The 23,808-nt window shown below is 36.8% G+C and overlaps 2 protein-coding genes across 7 annotated transcripts in view; one reads left to right on the top strand and one right to left on the bottom strand.

The window, feature by feature from the left end:
- Positions 1-419: 419 nt before the first annotated feature.
- The window catches only part of Ac3 (Adenylate cyclase 3), a 29,374-nt gene continuing 5,985 nt past the window's right edge, over positions 420-23,808 (bottom strand). For 2 of the 6 annotated variants that reach the window (XM_070283742.1, XM_017176742.3), the window contains exons 3-19: positions 12,213-12,649; positions 9,528-9,717; positions 8,982-9,291; positions 8,799-8,917; positions 8,038-8,149; positions 6,912-7,039; positions 6,509-6,667; positions 6,116-6,254; positions 4,999-5,246; positions 4,552-4,915; positions 4,097-4,379; positions 3,945-4,017; positions 3,778-3,853; positions 3,482-3,707; positions 3,343-3,425; positions 2,814-3,269; positions 420-1,927 (exon numbers count right to left, since the gene is read on the bottom strand). In XM_070283742.1, the coding sequence (XP_070139843.1) occupies positions 1,685-1,927; positions 2,814-3,269; positions 3,343-3,425; positions 3,482-3,707; positions 3,778-3,853; positions 3,945-4,017; positions 4,097-4,379; positions 4,552-4,915; positions 4,999-5,246; positions 6,116-6,254; positions 6,509-6,667; positions 6,912-7,039; positions 8,038-8,149; positions 8,799-8,917; positions 8,982-9,291; positions 9,528-9,717; positions 12,213-12,507 (3,504 nt within the window). In that variant the 5' untranslated portion in view covers positions 12,508-12,649 and the 3' untranslated portion in view covers positions 420-1,684. Of the gene's footprint in view, positions 1,928-2,813; positions 3,270-3,342; positions 3,426-3,481; positions 3,708-3,777; positions 3,854-3,944; positions 4,018-4,096; positions 4,380-4,551; positions 4,916-4,998; positions 5,247-6,115; positions 6,255-6,508; positions 6,668-6,911; positions 7,040-8,037; positions 8,150-8,798; positions 8,918-8,981; positions 9,292-9,527; positions 9,718-12,212; positions 12,650-13,963; positions 14,070-23,808 lie in introns of those variants that run through there. The other 4 variants (XM_070283744.1, XM_070283743.1, XM_070283745.1 and 1 more) reach the window with 4 other exon arrangements.
- Positions 19,446-23,057, top strand: Df31 (Decondensation factor 31). Its single transcript, XM_017176746.3, has 3 exons — positions 19,446-19,702; positions 21,300-21,652; positions 21,733-23,057. Exons 1-3 carry the CDS (start codon positions 19,677-19,679, stop codon positions 21,888-21,890), a joined length of 537 nt encoding a protein of 178 aa, XP_017032235.1. The 5' UTR covers positions 19,446-19,676; the 3' UTR covers positions 21,891-23,057.

Raw genomic sequence — 23,808 nt, 5'->3', positions numbered from 1 at the left:
CAATATTTGTATTTAAATAATTACCAAGTAATAACTTGATGTTCTTCACCTTAAATGGCATCGCATATATTAAATTATAAAATAAAATAACGTTACGCTTAAGCTGCGCGTAAAACTTTTTCGATTAAATCGATTCTAAATATTGAAATCGATGTATCGCATAATTAATCGATATTCAGTGGTATGGGAACAGCTGTTTTCATTGCCGATATTTTTCGTAACTCAGTCTTCAAGGGAATACCCTGCATTTTTTGCGACTTCAAAGTTGCGTATACTCATAACTGCGTCTCATATGAGCAGAGTCTGGACATGCTCTGTATGGCGGTTTTATTTAAATTTAAAAATGCAGCAGTTTCTTTTTATTTTTATCCATAAAGCATTCAAGTGACTTTTTTCTTAGAGTTGAAATAAAGACAGACTTCTTTAGATGTTAATTTATTTATTTCGCTATAATTTGCTAAGTTTCCATTTTTGTTACTCTTATATTTGTCTTATGTGCTAAGAAAAAATAATCGCAAATGCTGAAATATATTTCGTTCCTTGTGGCCATAGCTTAAAAACAAAACAAATAACAAATATCGACAAAATTTAAAGCGTTTCCCTAAATCTATCAAATAAAGTTGTTTCTAAATTATTTTGGTTGTTTTGTGTTTTAGTTAACCAGTGGATAGAAATTTGACGTTCTCGAAGCAAACCCAATCATTGAAGCCGTTTTTCTCGTCTTGATTGTCATGCTTTAGCCATCGGAAGGAAGTAAATTTATGGAGGGAAGAGAGACAGATAGAGGACCAACGCATCGGAACCGATTAAGGATCAAGTAATTGTCTACTTCTTGTTATGATTTCGTTATCCTTGGTTAGTAAGTTCTTCGTTTGTTCTTTGCTAATTCGTTGAAATTCTAATGAGCATGCAATGCTATGTAGTTGGAATATTTAAATTAGTTTACACTTATTTATATCTAAATATATATATGAAGGTGTATATATTGTTAAGCATCGTCCAAGAAAGCAGGGCTGTCGCCTCGACTATTTCTATTTGTTAGCTCTTTTCGTTAACTAATTCAATAAAGTTCGTTTGCGTTGTTCGCTTTTTGGACTGACTTGTGGGTTGCATTTTTTGTGGTGGGATTCGGATTCTCAACTGACGTTCTCTATATAACCATGTTTTTAGGACCTAACGTATTTTATAAGTATTTTCGCGTAGCTTAAGCGCATATTTATATATTACACATTGAGATGAAAAATGTGGTTTTCGGGGATCTAGTCAACTACACATCGATAAGTTAGTAGTAAATGAAAGTAACTTATGTATTACAGTTATGGAAAATGAGATAACAATTTTTCTTAAACAAAAAGAGACTTACGATAATTTAAAATACCTTGTGTTTGTCCAATGTATCTACATGAATGTAAAATACATTTCTTGTTCTTAGGTACGCCGTTTTCAAACTTTTTGAAAGCAAATCTATAAGATAAATAGTTTTAATTTATGTTGCTTGAAATAGAATATCACACGAATACTGATGCAAAAACAAATATGTAGCCAGAGTAATAGCTTTTTAACAGTTAACGTTTTTTTCTCACTAACACAGTCACACAGGCTTTCACGCTTAGACTATTTTTTATGTCCACACTCTCTCAAACAGACTCAAGGGCAAAATAGAAAAATTAAATTTGGCAAACTATTAAAGCAAAGACTGCGATTCGCCACCCATTTGCCCGGCATTTCCATTTCTCAAGCTCTCCGGCTCCTGAGCAACAATTCCTTCAGTCTCCGCCGACCGCTCCTGGGCTTTGATCTTCAGTAGGGGCGTCTTTATATCGGAGGTCTCCAGTTCGCCGGTGGAGTCTAGAGCCAATGCCTCAGGTCCATGTAACTCAATGGATGGGGGTGCTCCTTCTGGCTCTGCATTCGGCTGGGATTTACCCTGGAAGAAAAATTATGTTTATATTGTATATTTGAAAGATCAGCATTTTGATACTAGAAGCTTACATATTAGACGAAAACAATATAAATATTTAAGTACCAATTTAACTACTGGAAAACATTCGATATACCGGTCCAATAAAACGACATATGAAGTGTATATCTATGCATATATACGATTGATTATATATGCAATAGTAAAGCTTAAATAACATATTATATATGGAATTAAGAGATCCGTAGCACCTTGGCATTGAGTCATTATTATGGCATATTTTATGGAGAACTTGCTCCCCGACTCCTAAGTTCCTTTCCAAAATGATCCGATAGTAATTTTTGATTGTTTTATGGGGGCATTTCCCCAATCCACAAGTTTTTTAGGACCAAAACTGTTAAATTATAATTTAATTTAAGAACGCTTCAGTAGTGCGCCCAGCCCTTAAGCCCTAAGCGCATGTCTTCCCAAGGCTCGGAAGTGTAAAATAATGTTCCATAACGTGGAAATATATTAATAAATAATAACTCCCAAGTATATCATATCAAAGAAGCTTAGTACAGGTCTCATAATAGGATCAAAATGTACATTAAACCGAAATTTATTAGACTACGGGTTTAGGGGTTTTTATAATTTAAAAGGGCGAAGCGTCGTCAAGAAAGAACCATGTCCATCCTTATATCTGTCCGTTACTATGTAAACATAGTTTTTATAAAAAAATATAAGAACAAGTCACAATTTACCAAAAATAAGTCACAAAACGTGTAAGTACGTAAACGCAACAAGTACAAACATGATGTAAAGGGTTACAATGTTACAAATGTAAAACATACACTTTGGAAACTCGTTAAAAAATCTCTCAGTCATTGTATTAGCTTGAAATATTACTAACCTGCAAATAGTAGGTCATCAGTTGTCCCTTTCCTTTGACAGCCACCAAACCACGTTGCAAAAAGGTGTATCCAAACTGCTGCAGAATGTTGCATGTCTCCTCGGTGACTTGAATGGCGCCCGCTTTGCCAGTGCTCTCCATACGCGATGCTACGTTTACCGTATTCCCCCAGATGTCGTAGTGCGGCTTACGAGCACCAATAACGCCCGCCGTTATCGGGCCATGGTTAATGCCCATCTTCAGGACGAAATGATTGAAAGACTGTTCGTTGATGCCCTGCAGGGCGTGCTTCAGTTCTAACGCGAACTCCACCAATACAGCCAGGTGGGACCAGCGCTCAGTAATGGGAGCGTCGTTTCGCAGATTGCGTTGCAGATTAATGCCACTTGCGCCCATATAAGTGGAGCCGATCGTCTTGATTTTGATGATATCCTGGAACTGTGGCAGCTCCAGCAACTGAATGAGATGTGTTTTAGCAACGTAATATTAAAATGTATCTCAACATGTACGTGAAGTATAGGCGCCTTACCGCATCAAAATCAGATATCACCTCGTTGAGGAAACGCAGACACTCCAGCCCCTGATTATTGACGGTTTCTTCCGAGTAGAAATCTGTAAATCGAAATGCTTAGAAGTAAACCTAAAATTAAAGTTTCTCTATATATTACCCGAAAAATTTGGCATACTGGCGAATAAAACTCCAACCTCGGCGTAACTCTGCGAGTACAAATCATCGTGGGAGCGCTTTGTGTTCTTCATGAAATGCTCGGCCACATGAACAGGTAATACATTGTAGACCAGAGCCTCGTTCCGCTGCCTCATATCGTTGGCGGTCTCCTTTTGCTCGGCAACCTCGGTTTTCCATTTGAAAATGACCCGATCCTCGTGATCCATCTACACATATTATTTCAATAAAATGTAATTACAAATGATATCTTATCTTTGTTAATTTATTATCGCTCACATGTCTGGCCAAAGTGCTCAACGCCAGGGCAGCAACCAACAAAAGTCCTGAAGCGCAAAATCGTGTAGATATTATACTTGGGAGGTTGAGAAGAGAAGAAATACATATAATAAAGGTCACAAAAATGATATGAACTAATATTGTATTAATTTATTTATTTTACTTACGGTTGATGTGCTAAATCATCCTCCACGGCATAAAAATCTTGCATAATGAATATATTAAAGTAGCAATGCAGAGCTGTTTTAGAAAATGAAAAATAGCATTTTAGTTATCGTTATATTCGAATGCATTACTCGCAGATTTGACACGAACTCACCGGCAATAGACAACAAGAGAAGTATCTTTGTAAGATGGGTGAGTTGAGCAATTACAGCGATCGCAATCAATATAAGTATTCCGAAATTACTCAGGTAGGACGGATATAGGATGCGCTCCGTGGGCACCGCCTCGCGCATTTGCTCCACAAACGATTCGGGCAGCAGGTGCTCGGCGGTGACCACACCGTCGTCTTCCTCCACCTCGCCCTCCAAGCCGCCGGTAGCATTGAATTCGCTCTCACTTACTATATGCTCCGTGCGCACAAAAGTTACGAAAAAGAACTACAAAAACGAAAATACAGAAAATTAATCTTAAAAGACTAATTAAAAAACAGTTAAAAACATATTTTGATATAGAAAAAACAGAATAATATCTCTATCTATATCCGGATGAAAGATGGAGCCCTTTGGAGAATCTTTCTGGGAATCGTTCTGATCAGGATCACCAACTTACCATGTCGATGACATTGCTGAGTCCAATGGTGAGTGCTATAATTATGGCAGCCAACTCGCGGACGAATGTTATGTCATTGAACCGTTTGCTCACATCCACGAAGAACTTAGGCAACATGCCGCTAAAACTTTCGGCGATACTGATAACCACTAGCATGGCGATCGGAACTAATGGTGCCGCGATGTTGATGAAGTGTAGGGTGGATCGAGGAAGCACCAGGTACGAGTACAATACGTCAATGCACTGCACTAGGAGAGCTGCTAGGAGAGGAAGGGAACTGTAGGGCTCCCTGTAAACAGCGTAACACTGCTCCAGTTGCGGGTTTTTAAAGCGCAGGAAAATGTTTGTGTCTTTCGTAAGATTCCTTTGGATAAGATATAAAGCAAATGTAAATAGAGATCATAAGGAGTTATGGCTAGAAGATATATCAATAACCGAGTTACTTACTCATGTCCATCCCGTGTTACGAGTTCGTCTTTCAATCGTTGCTTAAAGTTTTCCAGTTTCACTTGCTCCTCCTCATCTTCAGCCACAGCTGATTGTTGGCCGTTGGTTATGACTTTTTGCGCTAGGAGCTCCTCATCATCTAAAGAGGCATCGTTGTCATCGTCTTCTTCGTTTACCAAATCGTTAATGCTGGTATGGGAGTTTTCTGTTCGGATTTCGTTGATTTTCTTGGCACATGGTGAAGCAAACTGGAAAAGGATTTTAAGTGGCTGGAATATTATTCTATATTATTTCTAACTTCGGCACGCCGAAGTTTACATACCCCAACAGTTTTCAATTCGATTATATATTTTTTACAGGTTTACAGTTACAGTTTTGCATTCACAACTTTACATTTTTCTCTACAACTGCCGATCGTTCCTATGCTAACTATATAACATAGTCGTCCGGTTTTCATAAAATTAAAACCGAAGTTCTAAATAATACAAAATGGTAAAAGAAATGAAAATATATTTTTCCTATGGCAGGTATATGAAATTAAATTTCAAATTCTTAAATAATATAAAACGAACATTTTCAAACTAGATTAAAGATATGTTGTATGGCAGCTATATGATATAGTTGGCCCATTCCGACATATGTATGTACATATATAGCAATGAGAATAGTCAGTAATTGTAAAGATTAATTCGGATAGCTTAAAAACTGATGGGACTAGTTTTCGTAGGAGAGGGTAAATGGACATGGCTAGATCGGCTCGGCTGTTGATGCTGATCAAGAATATATATACACTTTGTAGACTCCCTGCGTTGCAAACTTCTAACTAAAATTACAATACCCTGCAGGGTTTAAACATTTTTACTTAAGTTTAACCATCTGGTATAGATATTTATATTTATGAAGACATCTCAGTCAGTCGAAAAGAAGACATTTAAGGAATTTTCCTCTAGATAGCTTTTTAACTGAGGGACTAGTTACTTTAAAATTGTGGTAGTAGTTTTTTTAATTTTTGCACTACGAAACCTAGTAATAATTATCGCAAATGTGTTATTCTCCACAAAATTAGTATCATATAAACTCAGATTAAGCTAAATCTTTAGATATTCACTGCACTTACCGGCTTAACCACCTTTGTGATAAAATACGTCTTTAGACCAGCAATGCGCAACAGCTCTTCCCGCTTTTCCCCAAAGGCTGGCTCCACCTCGAACTCTCCGTTAAGGAAGGCCAACGTTTTGTCCGAAATGTGAACACGTCTGAAAGCAGATTATAGGGAATAAATTAAACAAGAACGACCAAACAGACTGTGCTAGAGTGGGAAACAGGAGGTCTAACCAAGAACAGAGCTGGAGGACCGCAACCACAAAACACATAAATTTGCATGGCAAAGTGACAAAGCCAAATTGTAATAAGCGACGACAACTGACGCTGACCGATTTTAATTATGCAACAGTGGGTGTTGAGAGTTGGGGGTTTCGTTACCGCTATAGCTACAACCAACTTAACTCACCCAGCCTTTCCGCTCGATTCCATTTTATTAGCCAACTCAACGTCCTTGGAGTAAACGTCAAATTGCCATTGCCGCTGGCCGAGAATGCCGGCTAACACTGCTCCCGTGTGTATGCCCACCCGCATATCAACAGGTGAGTTGGCCTTCTGCTGCACATATCTGCAAAACACGAAGCGAAAGAGAGAGTGACACGCAACAAGGCCAGGTAAATAAATGGTAAGCGGTTAGTTGTGTGCCCAGAAGTACGCCTGGGAAAAGGAGCGAAAGGAGCGCGCGTGGTTAAGTGCAATTATTGTTAATTGAACCAACGTTGATTTGGCGTCGACTGTTGACTGTCGACTGTCGCACTTGTATCCCCCTTTTCCCCCATTTCTCCAGAGAGATGGCTTCAGCTGCTACTCACTTGATGGCCTTCACCATAGATAGTCCCATGTGCACGCACATAACGGCGTGATCCGGTCGCTCGTCGGGGGCACCGCTAATGCAATAATAGCAATCTCCAAGAATTTTAATACGCAATTGTTGATATTTCTAGGGAAAGATACATGTCTTTAGTAAGGCAAATTGAATTGTCAGTAGCTCTAAAAACAAACAAATAGTCACCCGAATTGACCGCTAAATAATCAGTAATTTTACAATTTTTTTCGCTTAACATTTTAAAATTGTCTTACCAAGTCTTTCTTCTGATACTCAACTGGAAGAAGGCGCCTACCTTATAACACTCACGGTGTTCAGACCCTCCTAGCTACAACAAGAACTGAAAACGTTTTCACAAAAATCAATAAAGGGATACAAATATACCCAACACACACATTTTGGATATGTCCCATAACCCCAGGTCAAACGAAGTTCTAGTCAAATTAACTGAGGCCGAAAATAAACAACAATCACCCCCCTAACCTCCGCGCACTCAAAATAAAAGCAAAAATTCGATTGTTGGAAAAATCAACTTGAAAAATTATATTCGCATGACTGGACATAACTTTTGAGCCTGAAGCTCACCCTTGGCAAAATAAAAATATCAAGAAAAAAACACGACAGATAGATAAATGAACTGAGTACCGTGTTAAAAGGACATAATACTAAGTTGTAGTACCTTTAAGTTAAACAAAAAGCTACTTCATTTCGATATGTTTGAAATTTCAAAAGAAGCACAGCTATCGAAAATTATTTCTTTATGTTTGATTTCTTAAATTGCAATTAACTAAGATTCCTAATGTATCTCTAATATCAGAATGTGATGATCGTGGTCCCGATCATACACTTACACATACATATGTACACATACTATCTATGATTGAAACAAGGCTAGTGTGTTGAGTAATATACAAACAAAGGGACATATTTAAAGACTTCATAAGGCGTATAATTTTTAAATTGAAATAACCTATTCTAGATTTCATATCTGAGAAATCATAGTCATCCCATATACTTTTTTATATGTACATACGTATATAAACAGCTGAAATAAGACCAACCAAAAACAGCAAAGAGAAACCTACAAACAATTGAGAATGAGAAAATATTACCTCGGCGAGCCTATCGAAGCGTGCGAAAAGCTCGTTAAGCATTTTAACCAAATCTTGAGCGCTGTACGTCGAGGAGATGGCAGTAAAGCCCACAATATCCGCATAAAGAATGCTTGGGTTGCATAAAAAAGTTGAGAGGTTCGAGTATTTAATAATTAAACAAGTGCGATCCAAAAGAGTTTCATTGACATATTAACACCTAGAAGTATTTAGTGGAGGAACAAGGAAACATTAAATTTTGATTAAAGGTTTTCATTATGCATAACAAATATTTGCGACCCGAATAGCAACCATCGCTTAGTCCTAAGGATTCCTAAATTTTCAATCAATTCAAATTTTATAGACTGATTATATCATTACATTAAATATCATTGCCGTAGCAACCCAGGGGGCCCGCCAAGCAAAACAGGATTGCTTCGGAACTGTTAAATATGTATAGGTAAGATTACCCGGTATGATTTTTCCACAACAAAACTGAAGAGAGTGTTTTTAAACTAGCTTGCCTTACTCTAGTTCCTGAATAGTCTGCTGCAAGGCTTTCTACTTTGTCAATGTTCTCTCAGGATACCCTTAAGGCACTTAGGATATGAATTTATTGCTACATATATTCGGAGGCACTTGCCTTTCGCATTTTATAAAAATGAAGAGGTATTTAAGATATATATACAACGAAATATAATTTATAGTTTAGGGACTAACCATAAATATGAATATAAGGTGCAATAAACCAATTTTATTTAATTTAAATTTAAGGAGCTCACCTCACATTCTCGTGACGGCTCATGTAGATCTTTTTAAATGCCTCCGAACTGGATGATCCCAAATCTTCTCGCATTTTGATGGCAACATGCTTAGGCAGTACAGATAACAGCAATCGCTCCTGATGAGGATAAGTCTTAAGCATTAAAATCTCCCCAAAAGTCTTTTTTATTCATGGCGCTCACCTGTTCGGCTGATTGTTCCTCGATCACCATTTTTACTTCAAGACTCTTTTTGGCTTCGAGGAAAGCTCGCTTCTGTTTCGCCTCCCCCATAAAGTAGTACAAGAGCCCAATCAGTGCTGCAGTGGCAATTAACACCGCGTTCGCCGCCAACTGATTGGAGAGCAACGGATCCGAACGGGAGTAGCCCACTGGCAGAGTAAGAGAAATAAAATACGTCGAGCACCCAATTGACAGGCCGAGAAAAATCAATGGCAATGGCAGCGTGACATATACAAGAAAGTTCAACAAGATGGCCCATCCAAGAACGTCCCTATAAGTAAAATAATTATAAACTGATTAATACCAAGTAATATATACAATTTTAATTAAAGAAATTAATCACAGTTTTCTAGCTTGAAGTTTTCCAAATTCCGAAAATGGTAGACAGACTACAGAATTTTTTCCAAATATCATGTGGCTTTCCTTTGGTTTTTGCTCTTCTAATTAACTCTCAATACTCCGCTATAGTATGATTAGAATAAGGGGGAACATTTTTTTTACACTAACCTTGGAGAAAAGCTAGGTTGGAGAATCACATAGGCAGAAAAATGAAGAACGCTAAGAAGCCACAGTGCTCGAGGTACAATCGTCAGGAGTATCTGATGGAAGCGCTTCAATGCCGGTTGTTCAGACCGTCGTCCAATGTGCAGAAGAGCCGTTAAAGCTAAATACGCAACAAGCATGCAGCAGTTGACCACTAAAACGAGGTAAAAAGAACAGAAACATTAGGTTGGTGCTTGATACACACACTTTCTAGTAGAGGCGTGTTTTGATAATACATTTTACCTTGGTGTCATGCCATAGACAATTTATTTATTTAATTTTTAAAAATATTATTCCAATTTACCCATATACATATCATGAGGAAATAGCAGTTTTGTTTTAAACACAATTCCCACTCAAAAAAATATAATAATTAGGATAACTGTCAGGTCAACATAGTCAATCAGGGTATTCCCTTGGCGACTAAATGGAACTGGTTTTGATAAAATTAAAAAAAAAAGTTGAATAGTTTAAAAAAAAATTATATAAAAAGATAAAAGATAAATAATGGCCATATCTCAAAAATGATGAAAATACGTTAAAAACAAATTATTTTTTTTAGTAATTTGTATGGCAGCTATATGATATAGTCGTCCGATCCGGCCCCTTTCGACATATATAGCATGGAGAGTATTCAGATAGCTTTAAAATTGAGGGACTAGCTGGCGTAGAAATGGACGGACGAACATATGGACGGACAGACGAACATTGCTAGATCGACTCTGCTGTTGATGCTGATCAAGAAGATATATACTTTATAGGGTCGGAAACGTCTCCTTCACTGCGTTGCAAACTTCTGACTGAAATTATAATACCCTGCAAGGGTATAATAAACAAGAAAGGAAGCTAACTTCGGCACGCCGAAGTTTGTATACCCTTGCAGATTGGTTTGGATATTTATATTAAAAATTTAATTACTGAAAACACATACATAACAGAGTTTCATAACATTTTACTTTTGACGGCTACAGTTGTATATACCTTGCATAGAGTCTTCTATATACTCTCACTGCTATATATGTCGGAACGGGCCGGATCGGATGACTATATCATATAGCTCCCATACAAATGTTCGATAAATTTTTAGAAAAAAAAAATTATAACTTGGCTGTTTTTCAATATTTTTGCATCATTTTTGAGATACAGCCATTTTATATTTATCCAGAATTTTGGTAAAAATTTTATGAAAATCGGACGACTATCAGGCCTGCTCCGGTAATCGAAAACGGCAAGAATTTTTCGTTTTCGTTTTTGAAAACGAGAAATTGGTGCTCCGGTAATCGAAATCGAAAGATTTTTTCGATTTGAAAAACGGGCACCTTTTTCTGGCCGGAATAAAAAGTAAATGGCTTTTTTTATATGAAATCAGATCTTATTTACAAAAGGAAAAACATAGTTTACTCAGTGGTCTATTGATGTTTATTCCACAACACCATAAGATCATTCTGGCAGGTAGTTATTTTATAAAAAATTTATTTCTGACCCCACCTCAGATTTGACAACAAAATTTTTGCCGTGTTCAGCCAGTTTTCTCGGTTTGGCGATAGGTCGATAAGTTCACCGCAAAAAGTTATCGCCAAGGTTGCCATATTGTTGGTGGAACGAAACATTCAGTTAAAAATACTTATAAAATATAAATGAATACATTAATAACTTTAAAGGACCGCCAAAATGGTTGTTTATAAATAATGCTATTTAATGTGATTACTTAAATGGTCCAAATTAACCAAATAATTATTTGAGACCACCGGAATTAAAACTGTGAAAAGTGTGGCAGCATTTTAGGTGCCTGGATTTGCTTAATTCTACCATTTTTTGCCTTTTTCTGGCTTAGAAAAAGGGCAATTGTAAATATAATAGGCAGTACTTTACGTTGTTTGCTTATTACCAACAATACAAGTTAGCTGCTTGAGCAGTGAGAAACGATGAGAAAACGAAACATCCGATAGCAGAAATTTGCCGAAAACCGGAGCAGCTAAAAACGAAAACGGTTCGTTTTCGCCCAAAACGAAATCGAAAAAATTTTACGATTACCGGAGCAGGCCTGTATATCTTATAGCTGCCATAGGAACGATCGGAAAATGAATAGGAAAATAATTATAACTTCGTTGTTTTTCAACATATTCTTATCTACTTTTAGATATAAGCTTTTTTTATTATTTCAGAATTTTGGTAAAAATTTTATGAAAATCGGACAACTATATCATATAGCTGCCATATAAACGATCGGTAAATGTTTAGAATATGTAAAGCTGGGAATGTAAAACTGTAACTGTCAAACTGTAAACATAATAAGTATAGGTAAAATGTAATGAAACTCTGCTTTGTGAGTGTTTTCAGCATTTAAATTTATAATATAAACATCAAAACCAGTCTGCAAGGGTATACAAACTTCGGTGTGTCGAAGTTAGCTTCCTTTCTTGTTATTTATAATTTAACTCTAAAGAACACTGGAAAAAAATTTTGCACAAGGGAACTTCAATTTTTCTGTAAAGTTTTTATTAATGTCTGTTCCAATTGTGTTTAATTTATAATCACACTCAGCACATTTTTTCCTTTCATTATTTATAAACAAATTGTACATGGCACATCCATCTCCCATAAGTTTTTACAGCTCTGTATACTCATTGATGATGAATATCCACTTACCTCTTGTGGGCACCGCCTGATCCCAGGGTATTGCGATAGTCCATATGTTAAATAGAACGGCAGCAAAGAGGAACCACTTTAGACCGCTTCTTCGCTGCTTAATCGAGTAATTGTGGTAAAGTTCATTGAGCACATGTTGTGGTAGGATGACAACTCCACCGCCGGTTATTCCAACGCCGCCAGCAACCACATCGCTGTCGTTTTGCCGCCGGCGGGCTGGTGGAGTCTTTTGGCGTTGTTTTGATTTGGCCATCGCCTGACCGTTGTCCACATTGCCATCCTTCTCCTCTGGCATGCTGCAAGAAGTTCCTGAGGTTCCTCAGGAATCCGTTTAATTATTCGTTGATCGTCGACCCTCCTCCGGGCTGTCTCTGGTTTATGAATGAAGCAAAACCATTTCCTTGCCTTATTTATTTATAATGTCGGGGTCCTGGAAACTGAGAGAAGTCGCTTTGGTAAATAGAAGGAATGCGAAGCACAAACTCAAACACAAGGAGCCAGCGCCAGCAGAAAAAAGTAAAAAATCGCGTTAACGGTAAATTTGAGACTTAACGTGCTGTCCTCCTCCTCCCTTCAGGAAAAACTGTATGGTTGTGTGGAAAGCGAGAGGCAAAGGCGGAAGCGTCCTTGCGCGACAGCCGTAAGAAAGCCTGCACGTGTGGGTGAGTGTAAGTGTGCGGCGCACACTGGCTTGATACTCAAACCCAATTTAAATTAATTTAATTTTTGCATTCTTATCGACATAAAAAATATATAAAGATGGTCACAGCTAATCTATACAAAAATTTCTAGGAACAAGGTCAAACGTATGAATTGCCCTTACAAAAAAGATAAGAAAGACTTAAAAAAAAAAAAGTACTATATCGCACCAAATATGGCAGATTTTTGTATTTTATTTTCGTTTTAAATAGCTGTTTCACAAATTGAAGGCCCATAAAAAAATATCCTTATAATCCTTATTTTATAAGAAATTGTTTTTAATCGACTAGATGTTTCTTAAATCAAGATTCTGTACGCTTATTCACCTATTTGGACATTCTTGAAACATAACATAAAAATTTCTGTTGAATGCTAATTTTGAAAAATTGTTTGTAACCAAATAAAAAGGCCCCCGCCCCAGTTATTATGAATAAATTATGTAGACTTTCTGCCACATTTGACACCTGCACAGACCACGGTAAATCTCTTCGTTCTCATTCTCTTGCTTTTTCTCTCTAACACACACACACACTCTCTTTTCTGTCTTTCTGTCTTCGCTCTCTAGGTGGCATTTTAGTTCACCCTTCCTCGCTTCGCTTCCGCAACTGCTTCCTCGTCCTTTGACTGGGACTTCTTCATTGCCGAATATTCGACTGACGATGGACGGTGTAACATAACGCAGAGTAGCTCCCTACTTCTCCCCTCGATAAATCCTTCTTAGCTTGGTATGCGTAGAGTATAAATTTGATTGTGTTGGAAAGGTTGAATTGCTCAAGGTTCGTTTTAATGCGTCCTGATTTTGTTTGTATAGTCGCGTACGGGTGTGGGTACACACATTATTGCACTGCATGCGCGGTTTCGATTTTACTTTGAATCCACAAATCGTTGACAACTCCTTTGACCTGAGATAAATGGCTACTGGGCTATCCGCTCTCTCTATTATTTTTCGGGGCTTATGATAACCGTTAAGTGTGTACAGTCGTTCTTTTTCCGTCTGCTAATATTGCTCTGTTACTCCCTCAATCGTTAAACTTGGAAATTCTAAAACATACTTTTCCCAAAATAGGTTATATTCTTCAATGTGTTCCGTTTTTTCTGCTGAACAGTATTTTTGCTGTCGAACTGACCCGCCGCGCGATTTCTTTCGACTAAACTAAGGCGCCCGATAAACTTGACTGATTGTTAAGTGAAAATTTTCGACAGTCAACAAGCCCCAGCAGGACCAAGGACTTCCGTTGTGTCGAACGCTCTCACTCTTTTGAAATGAGAGAGCTTAACGTCTTGGAGAGCAGAAAAGCTCTTTATTGCGCATGTGTGAGAGCGGGTGCTTCACTGATAACGGTACAGCTGGCCAGCTTGATAACGGTAAGGGCATTTAGCCTATGCATAATCACTCAAATATAGCCGCAAGCGCATAAAGTTAATTAGACAGAAACATTAATGGCATTTGAACGGCGAAAAAAGGAGGGGGAGAGGAATAGGCAAGTCGAAGGCTGCAGCTGGCCTTGAGTGGCAATGAAACATGTGCAGCTGCTAAGTGTGGTCTATGTACACATGTACATATGTACGTCTGCGTGTGCAGATGTAAAGCAAATGCAGGGGACTTGTTGTTTCATTAAATATCCGTATTAGTTGATAACTATTTGTTCTTAAAATTAGAAGGGTAACAACGGACGTCAAAAATTGAGAAAAATACACTGACTTCAATCGCATATTTATACCCTTGCAGGGTATTATAATTTCAGTCAGAAGTTTTCAACGCAGTAAGGGAGACCTTTCCGGCCCTATAAAGTACATATATATATTCTTGATCAGCATCAAAAGCCGAGTCGATCTAGCCATGTCCGTCTGTGTATCTGTCCACCTGTCGGTTTCTATGCAAAGTAGTCCCTATGTTGTAAACCTATTTGAATGAAACTTTCCATATAGTCTTCTGAATACTTTCACTGCTATATATGTCGGAACGGACCGGATCGGACGACTATATCATATAGCTGCCATACAAATAATCGACAAATTTTTAGAAAAAACAAATTATACCTTGGCTGTTTTTCAACATATTTTTATCATTTTTAAGATATAGTATTATTTCAAAGTTTTGGAAAATCGGACAACTATATCATATATGTACATAGCTGCCATAGAAACGATCGGTAGATGTAGAGAAAATGTAAAGCTGGAAATGTAAAACTGTAACTGTCAAACTGTAAACATAATAAGTATAGGTAAAATGTAATGAAACTCTGTTTTGTGTGTGGTTTTCAGCATTTAAATTTATAATATAAATATAAAAACCAGATTATTATCTGCTATGTATAAATATACAACTTTTATATATTTCCTTTTATTTTTTCTATAATTTTAACTAGAAGGGCTCGATTCTCTTTGATCCAATTGCAAACTGTAAGGGTATTCAAACTTCGGCGTGCTTAGTTATGCTTATACTTAGTTTCCTTTCTTGTCGTATGTTAAGAAACTAAGTAAAAGTTTAATGGATTATTTTTTTTCCATATTTTTAATTAATATGTAAAACCTTACAAAAAAATTTTTTTTATAATGTAATGTGATGCAATGTGTAATTTAGTAAAATTTTAAACTTATAGTTCTTGGTTAGCACTATGTATAATTTGTGCTAAGATCAATTTTGGCAATTGTTCGTTTTCAAGATAGTTACAAAAATGTAAGGCACGCGACCGTACAGAAATCACTTTTTCAAAAAAAAGTGTTTAAGCACTGATTTCTGCGAAACGTGATGCAAGATTTTAATGCAATCAATTTTATGTTGCTTTTTACATACTTTTAGGTAAATTAGTAAAACATATAAAAATATTATTTATACTCTTGCATTCATCGAGTGATTATACAAAGCAAAAGCCGCTGTTTCACCAAAATAATGCATTTTCATTTGAATATTTCGAAATATATTTTAGAATAGGCTAGATCAATGTTGATCAATTGGAACACTTCTTAATATGACTAAGTACAGTGGCTCATAGCTTATTTCGTGTAAACTTAAATACATGGCAGCATCCGGTGTTGGAAACCTGGTCTTCATCGAGGGAAATGTGAATAGAAAACTTTAGGGATAACTTGCTTCAGAGCGCCGATATATTGGGCCTAAAGTGGAGTTTTTGACCATGACAAGGAGCCAAAGCACAAATCGACTCCTGTGCAGACCAGGTTGATCTGGAACTGCCCCCAAGTGGTGAATCCGATTAACCAGTCCCAGACCATTACGTCATTTATAATTTGTGGGCAATTTTGGATCTGGCCACCTGCAAAAGGTCGATATCTAATAAATATGGTCACAAACACCCCCTTGGAAGAATGGGCCAAGATTCCAAAGGAGACCTCAGAAGAGTTGGTTATGTATATTTAAGATAAACTTCCACGAAATAAGCTGTGACATAAAAATAAACAATATTTTTAGTTTTTAGTTTTCAGCGTTATCCAGTAAAATTGAAAAATAATTAAGGGCTTTAATAAACGCTTTAATCCTTCCTAACATAACTGCAATTAAATTTTTTTTTAATTTCTCGTATAGTTTGTCAGAAATAAGTTGTGAGCCACGTATGTATGTATGTACATTAAAAACAAAGATTTTAAAGAAAGTTTACTGTTTTCTTCATATATATATATATACATACATACATATTTACATACCGATGTGCATTAATTAATATTCTAGTATTTATAAATGAGAGCGTCAGCTTGTCCTCCTGAATGAGAATGTTAAAGTACTTCTAATATCTACATAGAATTTAAATAATGCAGTTTTTATATACTTCAATATACATATGTACATATGTACATACATGTGTACATATTGTAAAATATTGAATATCTAAGAATTTATGCAGACTTCTTTTTAAAAACAGCTTTGCTTAATCAATGTCCCTTATTAACACTTAATATTTATATACATATGTACATACAACAAAAAAAGAATATTTAACGCCGAAACAAAAAACAAATACTTTTGTGACATTTTATAATTAAAATTTATTTTTTAGAACAATATAAAAAGCAATGAAGCAAGTTTTTTAAGAACTTGGTGTTGTTTTCCTAATATATGTACATAGCTGCGAATGCAAAACTTTAACTGTAAAACAGTAAGTAAGTAAGTATAGGTAAATGTATTTAAACTTCCTATTACTTCGTTTTTCATTCATATTTATACTTTATATTTTAATACATATTTCTAACCCAAAATATAGTTATTTTATACGATTTAAAAAAATATTTTTTTGAAATTTTATCAAACACAAATTTCTATATTGTATATGCATATGTATGTATGTATGAATATAAATACTTTGTGTATTCTGTTCGTTTTCCTTCTCATTTGACCCAATCGAATCGATTCTTAATGATCCAACTACAAACTGCAAGGGGTATACAAACTTCGCGAGCAGTTGTTGGCTTCTTTTCTTGTTTTTTGAAAACTGCCTACATTTATTTTTCTCCTTATTTCTCTTACTTATTAAACTAATAATTCCCATGATAAGTGATTTAAATACATATACATACATACATATGTACATACATATCGATGCATTTCCGCGAAAGTATCGTATGTCGCTTTTTTTCGAAATTGAGATTTTAATGCAAAATTGTTAGGCATCTAATGTCTCACCACCCTGTGAAATATTATAACTGAAAGCCCTATAGTTCCGATAAAAATGAAGTTCCAATTTTGTCTTTTCTATAGTGCCTCCTAAGAGATTAAATGAGAAAAAAGCTTATCCTGTAAAATTTGATTTTTCCACATACGATACTTTCTCGGATATGCTTCGATATGTCCTTTTAAACGTTATATTTGACGAAAATCCTTTTACAGTTCTACAGTTCTGTTAAAAGAATATCAATCTTAGAGGACAGCAGCTGCCGTTTTCCTCGTCAACCGTTCAAAATGTAGAAATGCGGTTCATAGGAAGGCAGCTGCTAGTGCATTGCGTTCCATTTTGGTATAAAACTAATCCGGAACGTAGGTCAATTCCATTTACCTGGCTTACCTGAAAAAGGTTTTAGTGGGCTGGAACAGAAATCGGTAGTATACCCGATTTTTCATGATTATCCGAGTAATACATTAGTACAACTGCGGTCTAAGTACTCCCAGACATAAACAGTTGGGTTAAAAACTATTCACAAATTAAACGACAAGTAACTTCCATATGTTATTGATCCATAATCATATTTATAATAGGGTGATTTCTTAGTTTGTCAAACATCTTCAGTTTGGTTAACCATGAATCTATTCTATTCTATTTCTATTTTCGAGACTACATTTTTTCATTTTTTCAAATAAAGATTTCGTGCATTTTTAAATTGTATGTGATTTTTTGAACATTTTTCACCATTTATACATTATGTATACATATATATATATACTTTAGATAGGCTGTGCTAATGCATAGAAATATATGTATGTACATACATATGGATGTACATACATTCTTGTTTGGGATCCTTCCGGAACATCTTGCGTATCGGATCACAAAACATCTGTCGTTTTGTTTTATTTCTTTTGAAAAGGAATCTCAGAACGGACTTATGTACATATGTATGTATGTATGTACATGTGTATGTATTGTGGCACGTGAGGCTGCCTAATCCTAGGGATTCCTTTGAGGATATGTACTCATCAGGTACAATTTTACCTGGCTTACATTTTCCCGCGCAACCATAAAAATGAATATAATTAACGACTATGCAATTTCTCTTTGCCATTAAATAACCTGACAACCCTTTTAAAATTATGAGCAACTGAAAAAAAGATCCATGCAAATAGCTCTCCCACTCTCATCTTTACCAAACTTCTCTCAGTTGCTACGACAGTTGACTATTGTCATCTAAGAAAATGTACATAAATATTACCACAAATGATTTTTTAGACGTAAAATAAAATCAAAATAATCAAAACGCTTATGTATCAGCATATTTGTATGTTCTCATTTTTTTAGCTAAATTATTAAGCCGTTTCGGTGGCGGCAGACCAAACCACGAACCACTGTTGGCAGATTCGCTTTTTTCACGCCAAATCAAACCATTTGCTAGAAATATTTGCCAACAGCGGAGATTCTGGCTTTTTATTTTCGTTAAAAGATTTTTGCAGATTGTTTTTGAATTACGTTACGTTGCTTCTTTGAATGATACTTTTACAAAAATACTTTAAGGAATACTTATATGGATATGTTTGACAAAAATTCACAAAACAGGGCTTACACAATCCACAAAATTCTCCAACAAATAAGGCTCCGAACAAATTTTTATGAATGATTGCACAAGTATTGTCTTATGAAAATCAGGACAAGCCGCAAACATACATGACTTTACCGATAATATATAACAAGAAGATACAATAACTATACCACTTTCTGCAAACCAGTTTTTTTTAAAGTGGTTCGGTTATCGGTTTTCCCGTCAAAAACAGCCTTTTTTCCAGCAAGAGGTGGCAACTCTGGAGGAGAGAGAGCCGGCAACCACCAACCAGAGCCCGCCGCTTTAAAAGCCGGCCCGACGCTCTCCGCTCTCTCATTCGGCGTTTTTCTGTGTGACTGTGTGGACGGACGATCCAAAAATCCAGCGACCAGCGACTTCTAGCAAAGCTACTAAGAACAAGCGGCAGTCTGCACAAATTTATAAAATTTGCCAGTTTGTTTATAACTCCGTGATCTACTGCGAACCGTGATTTGCACACACCGGACCTCGAATTTTAACGTGTCTTCGCGCTTCGTTTGAAAGTAAAACCAACAGTAAATCAAAATGGCTGATGTGGCTGAGCAAAAGAAGTGAGTAATTTTATTTGGCTTGTTCTATGGTGGTGTCTGTGTGCCTGTGCGTTTTGCTTAAGCAACTTTATAAAGATTTGTAGGCGGCTGCCGATGCCTGAAATTGTAGAAACATACATTTTTCCCTGTATAGCCCCAGCGGTTTGGAAAAATTTTCTTTTTGAATTCTGTGTATACACGCAAATTGCTTGGCGGCACCAATGCAGTTGTCTCGCTCTCGCCAGTGTCTAGTAAGGGTGCGCGCAAAAAACGACGCCGTTGAATTTGGCGCGGCGTCGTAGTACTCTCTCGCTCACTCTCCGGCCGGCAAACCAACGACAACGAGAATTAACTTATGTATGTGTGTTTTTTTTTCTGTAGCGAAGTAATATTTTCTGAGTGTGCAAGCGGAGTGCGCAAAATGTTGAGTCGTGTGTATGAGTGGCATTCAAGTTGCCGCTCTTTTTCTTGTGCTGTTTGATTTCAGCTGTCGTTTTGTCTGTCTGACTGTTTGCTTTAGCATTTGCTTCTTTCCCCCCGCTAGTCCATTAATCTTTCAGTTGCCATCTACACGGCTTTACTCGCTTAAAGCTCAAAGCTAGCTTGGCATGAACTTAGTTGTTCTGTCCTCTTTTTCTTGTTCTTTCTTCTAGCTATTTTGTCACTGCCCAAAATAATCTCGTTCTCGTCGTCGCCGGTGTTTAGTTGCTGGTTATTTTTATCATCTGAGGATGGCGAATAATTCAAGCCAGCGAAAACCAGTTACATTTCTATCTGTTGTCTTAGGTTGTGTCGCAGTTCTGGGGGTCGAAGCTGCCGCATAGTGGGTGTTTTCTATAGCTGTATGTGTGCCTTTTGACCGTTATTTTGCGCTTCGCTTGCGTTGCACACGACTTGAATTGTCCATCTCACTCTCACCAACAGGCTACACGACGCGGTGGCGTCTACCCGGTTGAACGTGCGTGCGAAAGAGTCGACTATAGGTGTAAAAACCAGTTTCTGTGCTCCGCTCGTTCGCTTTATTTCAAACAATTGGCGATTTTTACTTTTTGCAAGCATCTCATTTATGCTTCCCACTTCTCTCATCCATCTGTATATACATAGCTTATATACTACATATGGAAAAGAGCACGCTGCCAAATGCCGCTCACCTTTTCTTTTTGCGTCGCAGTTTGCACGAGTTGTTGCTCCCATTTAACATTTTACGGCAGCGCTGCCAGCGTCGGCAGATGTTACAATGATGCCTTGTGTTGTTGTAGGGTTACTAAAAAGACGCGGAAGAAGCGTCACGAACGGGATGATGAAGGAAGGGAGGGAGAGAAAGCAGGGAGAACGAAGGAAATATGAAAACGTTGACGGCCACTTTCGTAAATACATTTTTTTATAAATTTCATAATTCTTTGAAATACATACGTGTTTTGTCTATAAAATGGAATTTCCAAACGTAAGACACAGATAATTTCATAACTAAATGCAACTCATGTGATCTATTTTAATATTGATGTTATTGTGTTTTGGATTATTTGAACAAAATTTCCACTTTTAAAATTTGTCTAAAAAATGTATACAACTTTAAAATATATACTAATTTAAACACATTTTTTGCCCTAATTTACAGCGAGACCCCCGTTGTGGAGAAAGTCGTCGCTGAGGAAGTCGATGCTGTGAAGAAGGATTCCGTTGCCGCTGCGGATGCAGCAGCCGAGAAGCCAACCACCACAGAGAACGGTGCCGCTGAAGAGGACAGCAGCGCAGCCAAGGAGAACGGAGCTGACAGCGCACCCGCCGAAGCCGCCGCTGCCGATTCTGTCGATGGTGAGAAGGCGGTCGATGCTACCGCTCCCGCCAAGGAAGAGGAAGGAGAGAAGAAGGAGGAGGCCGCCACTGGCGAGGAGGCGAAGAAGGACAGCAGCGAGGCTGCTGCCGCTGTCGAAAACGGCTCCGAGGAGGCCACCAACGGTGACTCAACAGGTGTGTGATCAAGTATATAAGAAGGGTATATCACCCTCATCTATCCGTTGCTATAATTGTTTTAATTTAACGCCTTGCAGACGCCCCTGCCGCTGAAGCTGTGAAGCGGAAGGTGGATGAGACCACCGCAAAAGCCGACGAGGCAGTTGCTACGCCGGAGAAGAAGGCAAAGCTTGACGAGGCCAGCACAAAGGATGAGGTGCAGAACGGGGCCGAGGCCAGCGAAGTGGCTGCCTAAGGGAATCGCGGAAACCGGCTCTCTACAAGCAGCAGCACACAGTACTCTACATATAAAATACTTACTAACACACGAAAAAACCAACAAAACAAATCACACAAAATAATGGTTAAGCCCGCCGCCACCAGCAGCACATACGTTCCGCTCACCGGCCGTACGGGTGGGGGTGTGCACGTTAGTGACTGTGTAGGTGCAAAGGCGGGAGCAATTCTTTAATAACAATCCTGCATTGGGAGCGTAGTCTTAAAGTGTACCCAGATTCTCTGTCTCTACTAACAAAAATCAACCAACAAACAAAAAGAAGAAACAAAATCCATTATCATTTAAAAAACCTTACTTAAATCTTAACTTTAAAGAAAGTATATATAAAAAGCAAAATATTAAGAGAAAGAAAAGATCAAGCAAAAGTAAGATGGAACCCTCTATGTTTTAAGATTAAAAGTTGTAAACAAAAATCGTCAAATTTAATAATTCTAATAAATACGAAGCGAAAGAGAAAAATTTCAAACAAAAAGGCCCTAAATAAGCAAAAAACAATAAGAAAGAAAATGAAACCATATGCATTTTTTCTCCAGTTTAATTTTTTAGAATACTATTTAATTTTTACAACTTTATGATCCTATATTGTATATGACTATATATATAAATATATATATATATATATATATTTATGTATATGTATAAATATATTTCAAACGAGAAACTGCAAAATCAGCTAATTTAACAAAAAAGCTGCCAGTAGTAACATCCCAGAAAGACTTCTGCTAGTCTGTAGAAGTTAAATACGTCGTACCCCAGAAACAATAAAACAAAACAAAGCTGAAAAAGAAATCAAATTTATATCATGTATGAAAATTTCAATATTATGTAATATCCACAGGAAACTATAACTATAATAAAAAGTTATGTTGGAAAAGCATTCGAACTATTATAGTTAAACATTGTCAACTCCAAATTCGTACGTTTCTTACGTTACGTTTCTTTTCACTTTGGTTTTTTATTTTTCCTTGTCCCGAAATTGTTATGATAACACCACGAATTCCGAAATAGTAATTTTTTCAAACCAAAATAATTAACTAATAATGGCCAACTAAAGCCCGAACTCAGCAGAAACAAAAACATTCGAGAACATTTACAAATAAATGGCAGAAAAACTCACAAAGACCATATGTGTTGTTTTCGTTTGTCGGCTTGTATTCTATTTTGCAGGAAAAACTCACTTGAAATTGTATTGTGACTGTACTTTTCATGCCAAAAATCGAAAATGGAAAGCCATGAATTGAACTTAAAAATTTGGTTTCTGGAATCTTCCAGAAAAGCTCCTCTGGTATATTTTTTGTCTGCGGCTAAGATAATAGCCATGATGCTACGAACAAATATCGCGTGTTGCAAGAGTTTGTGGGTAAAATATTTAGGTAAATATTTAAAATAAATATTGTTTTGGGTGCCTTTTGTTTTAATATAAACAGGCAGGTGTGCTCCCGTTTACACAAATTTGTTTGCATTTTTTAGAAAAGCTTAAACTTTGCTTCTGGTTTACCCGAATTTGTATGCCCTTGTAGGGTATTATAATTTTAGTTAAAAGTTTGCAACTTAGTTAAGGGGGGGGGTAAGGTATTTAATTTTTTTTTTCGTAAATTTTTTTTTATTTTTTTTTTTAAAAGTTCAATATCTTAAGAATATTGTGTCCAAGTTTTACATCAATCATAGTAAAATTGACGAAGTTATGCGGAGCTGAACGAAGGTCGGTTGGTGTTCAATGCATGAGAATCACAAAGTTTAAAGCGCTCTCCTGAAAAATGCCATTTTGAAAATCGGTGTACACGATAACTAAAAATATACTGAACCCATCGGTTTGAAATTTGGAACATAACTTCTTTAGATAATTCTACAGGTATTCTCGTCGAGCTTTTTTTAA

Source organism: Drosophila kikkawai, chromosome 2R (assembly GCF_030179895.1).
Source record: "Drosophila kikkawai strain 14028-0561.14 chromosome 2R, DkikHiC1v2, whole genome shotgun sequence".
NCBI classification, from domain to species: Eukaryota; Metazoa; Arthropoda; class Insecta; order Diptera; family Drosophilidae; genus Drosophila; species Drosophila kikkawai.
The sequence above is the reverse complement of the archived record's forward strand: the minus strand, read 5'-3'. Positions and strand labels throughout refer to the sequence as shown.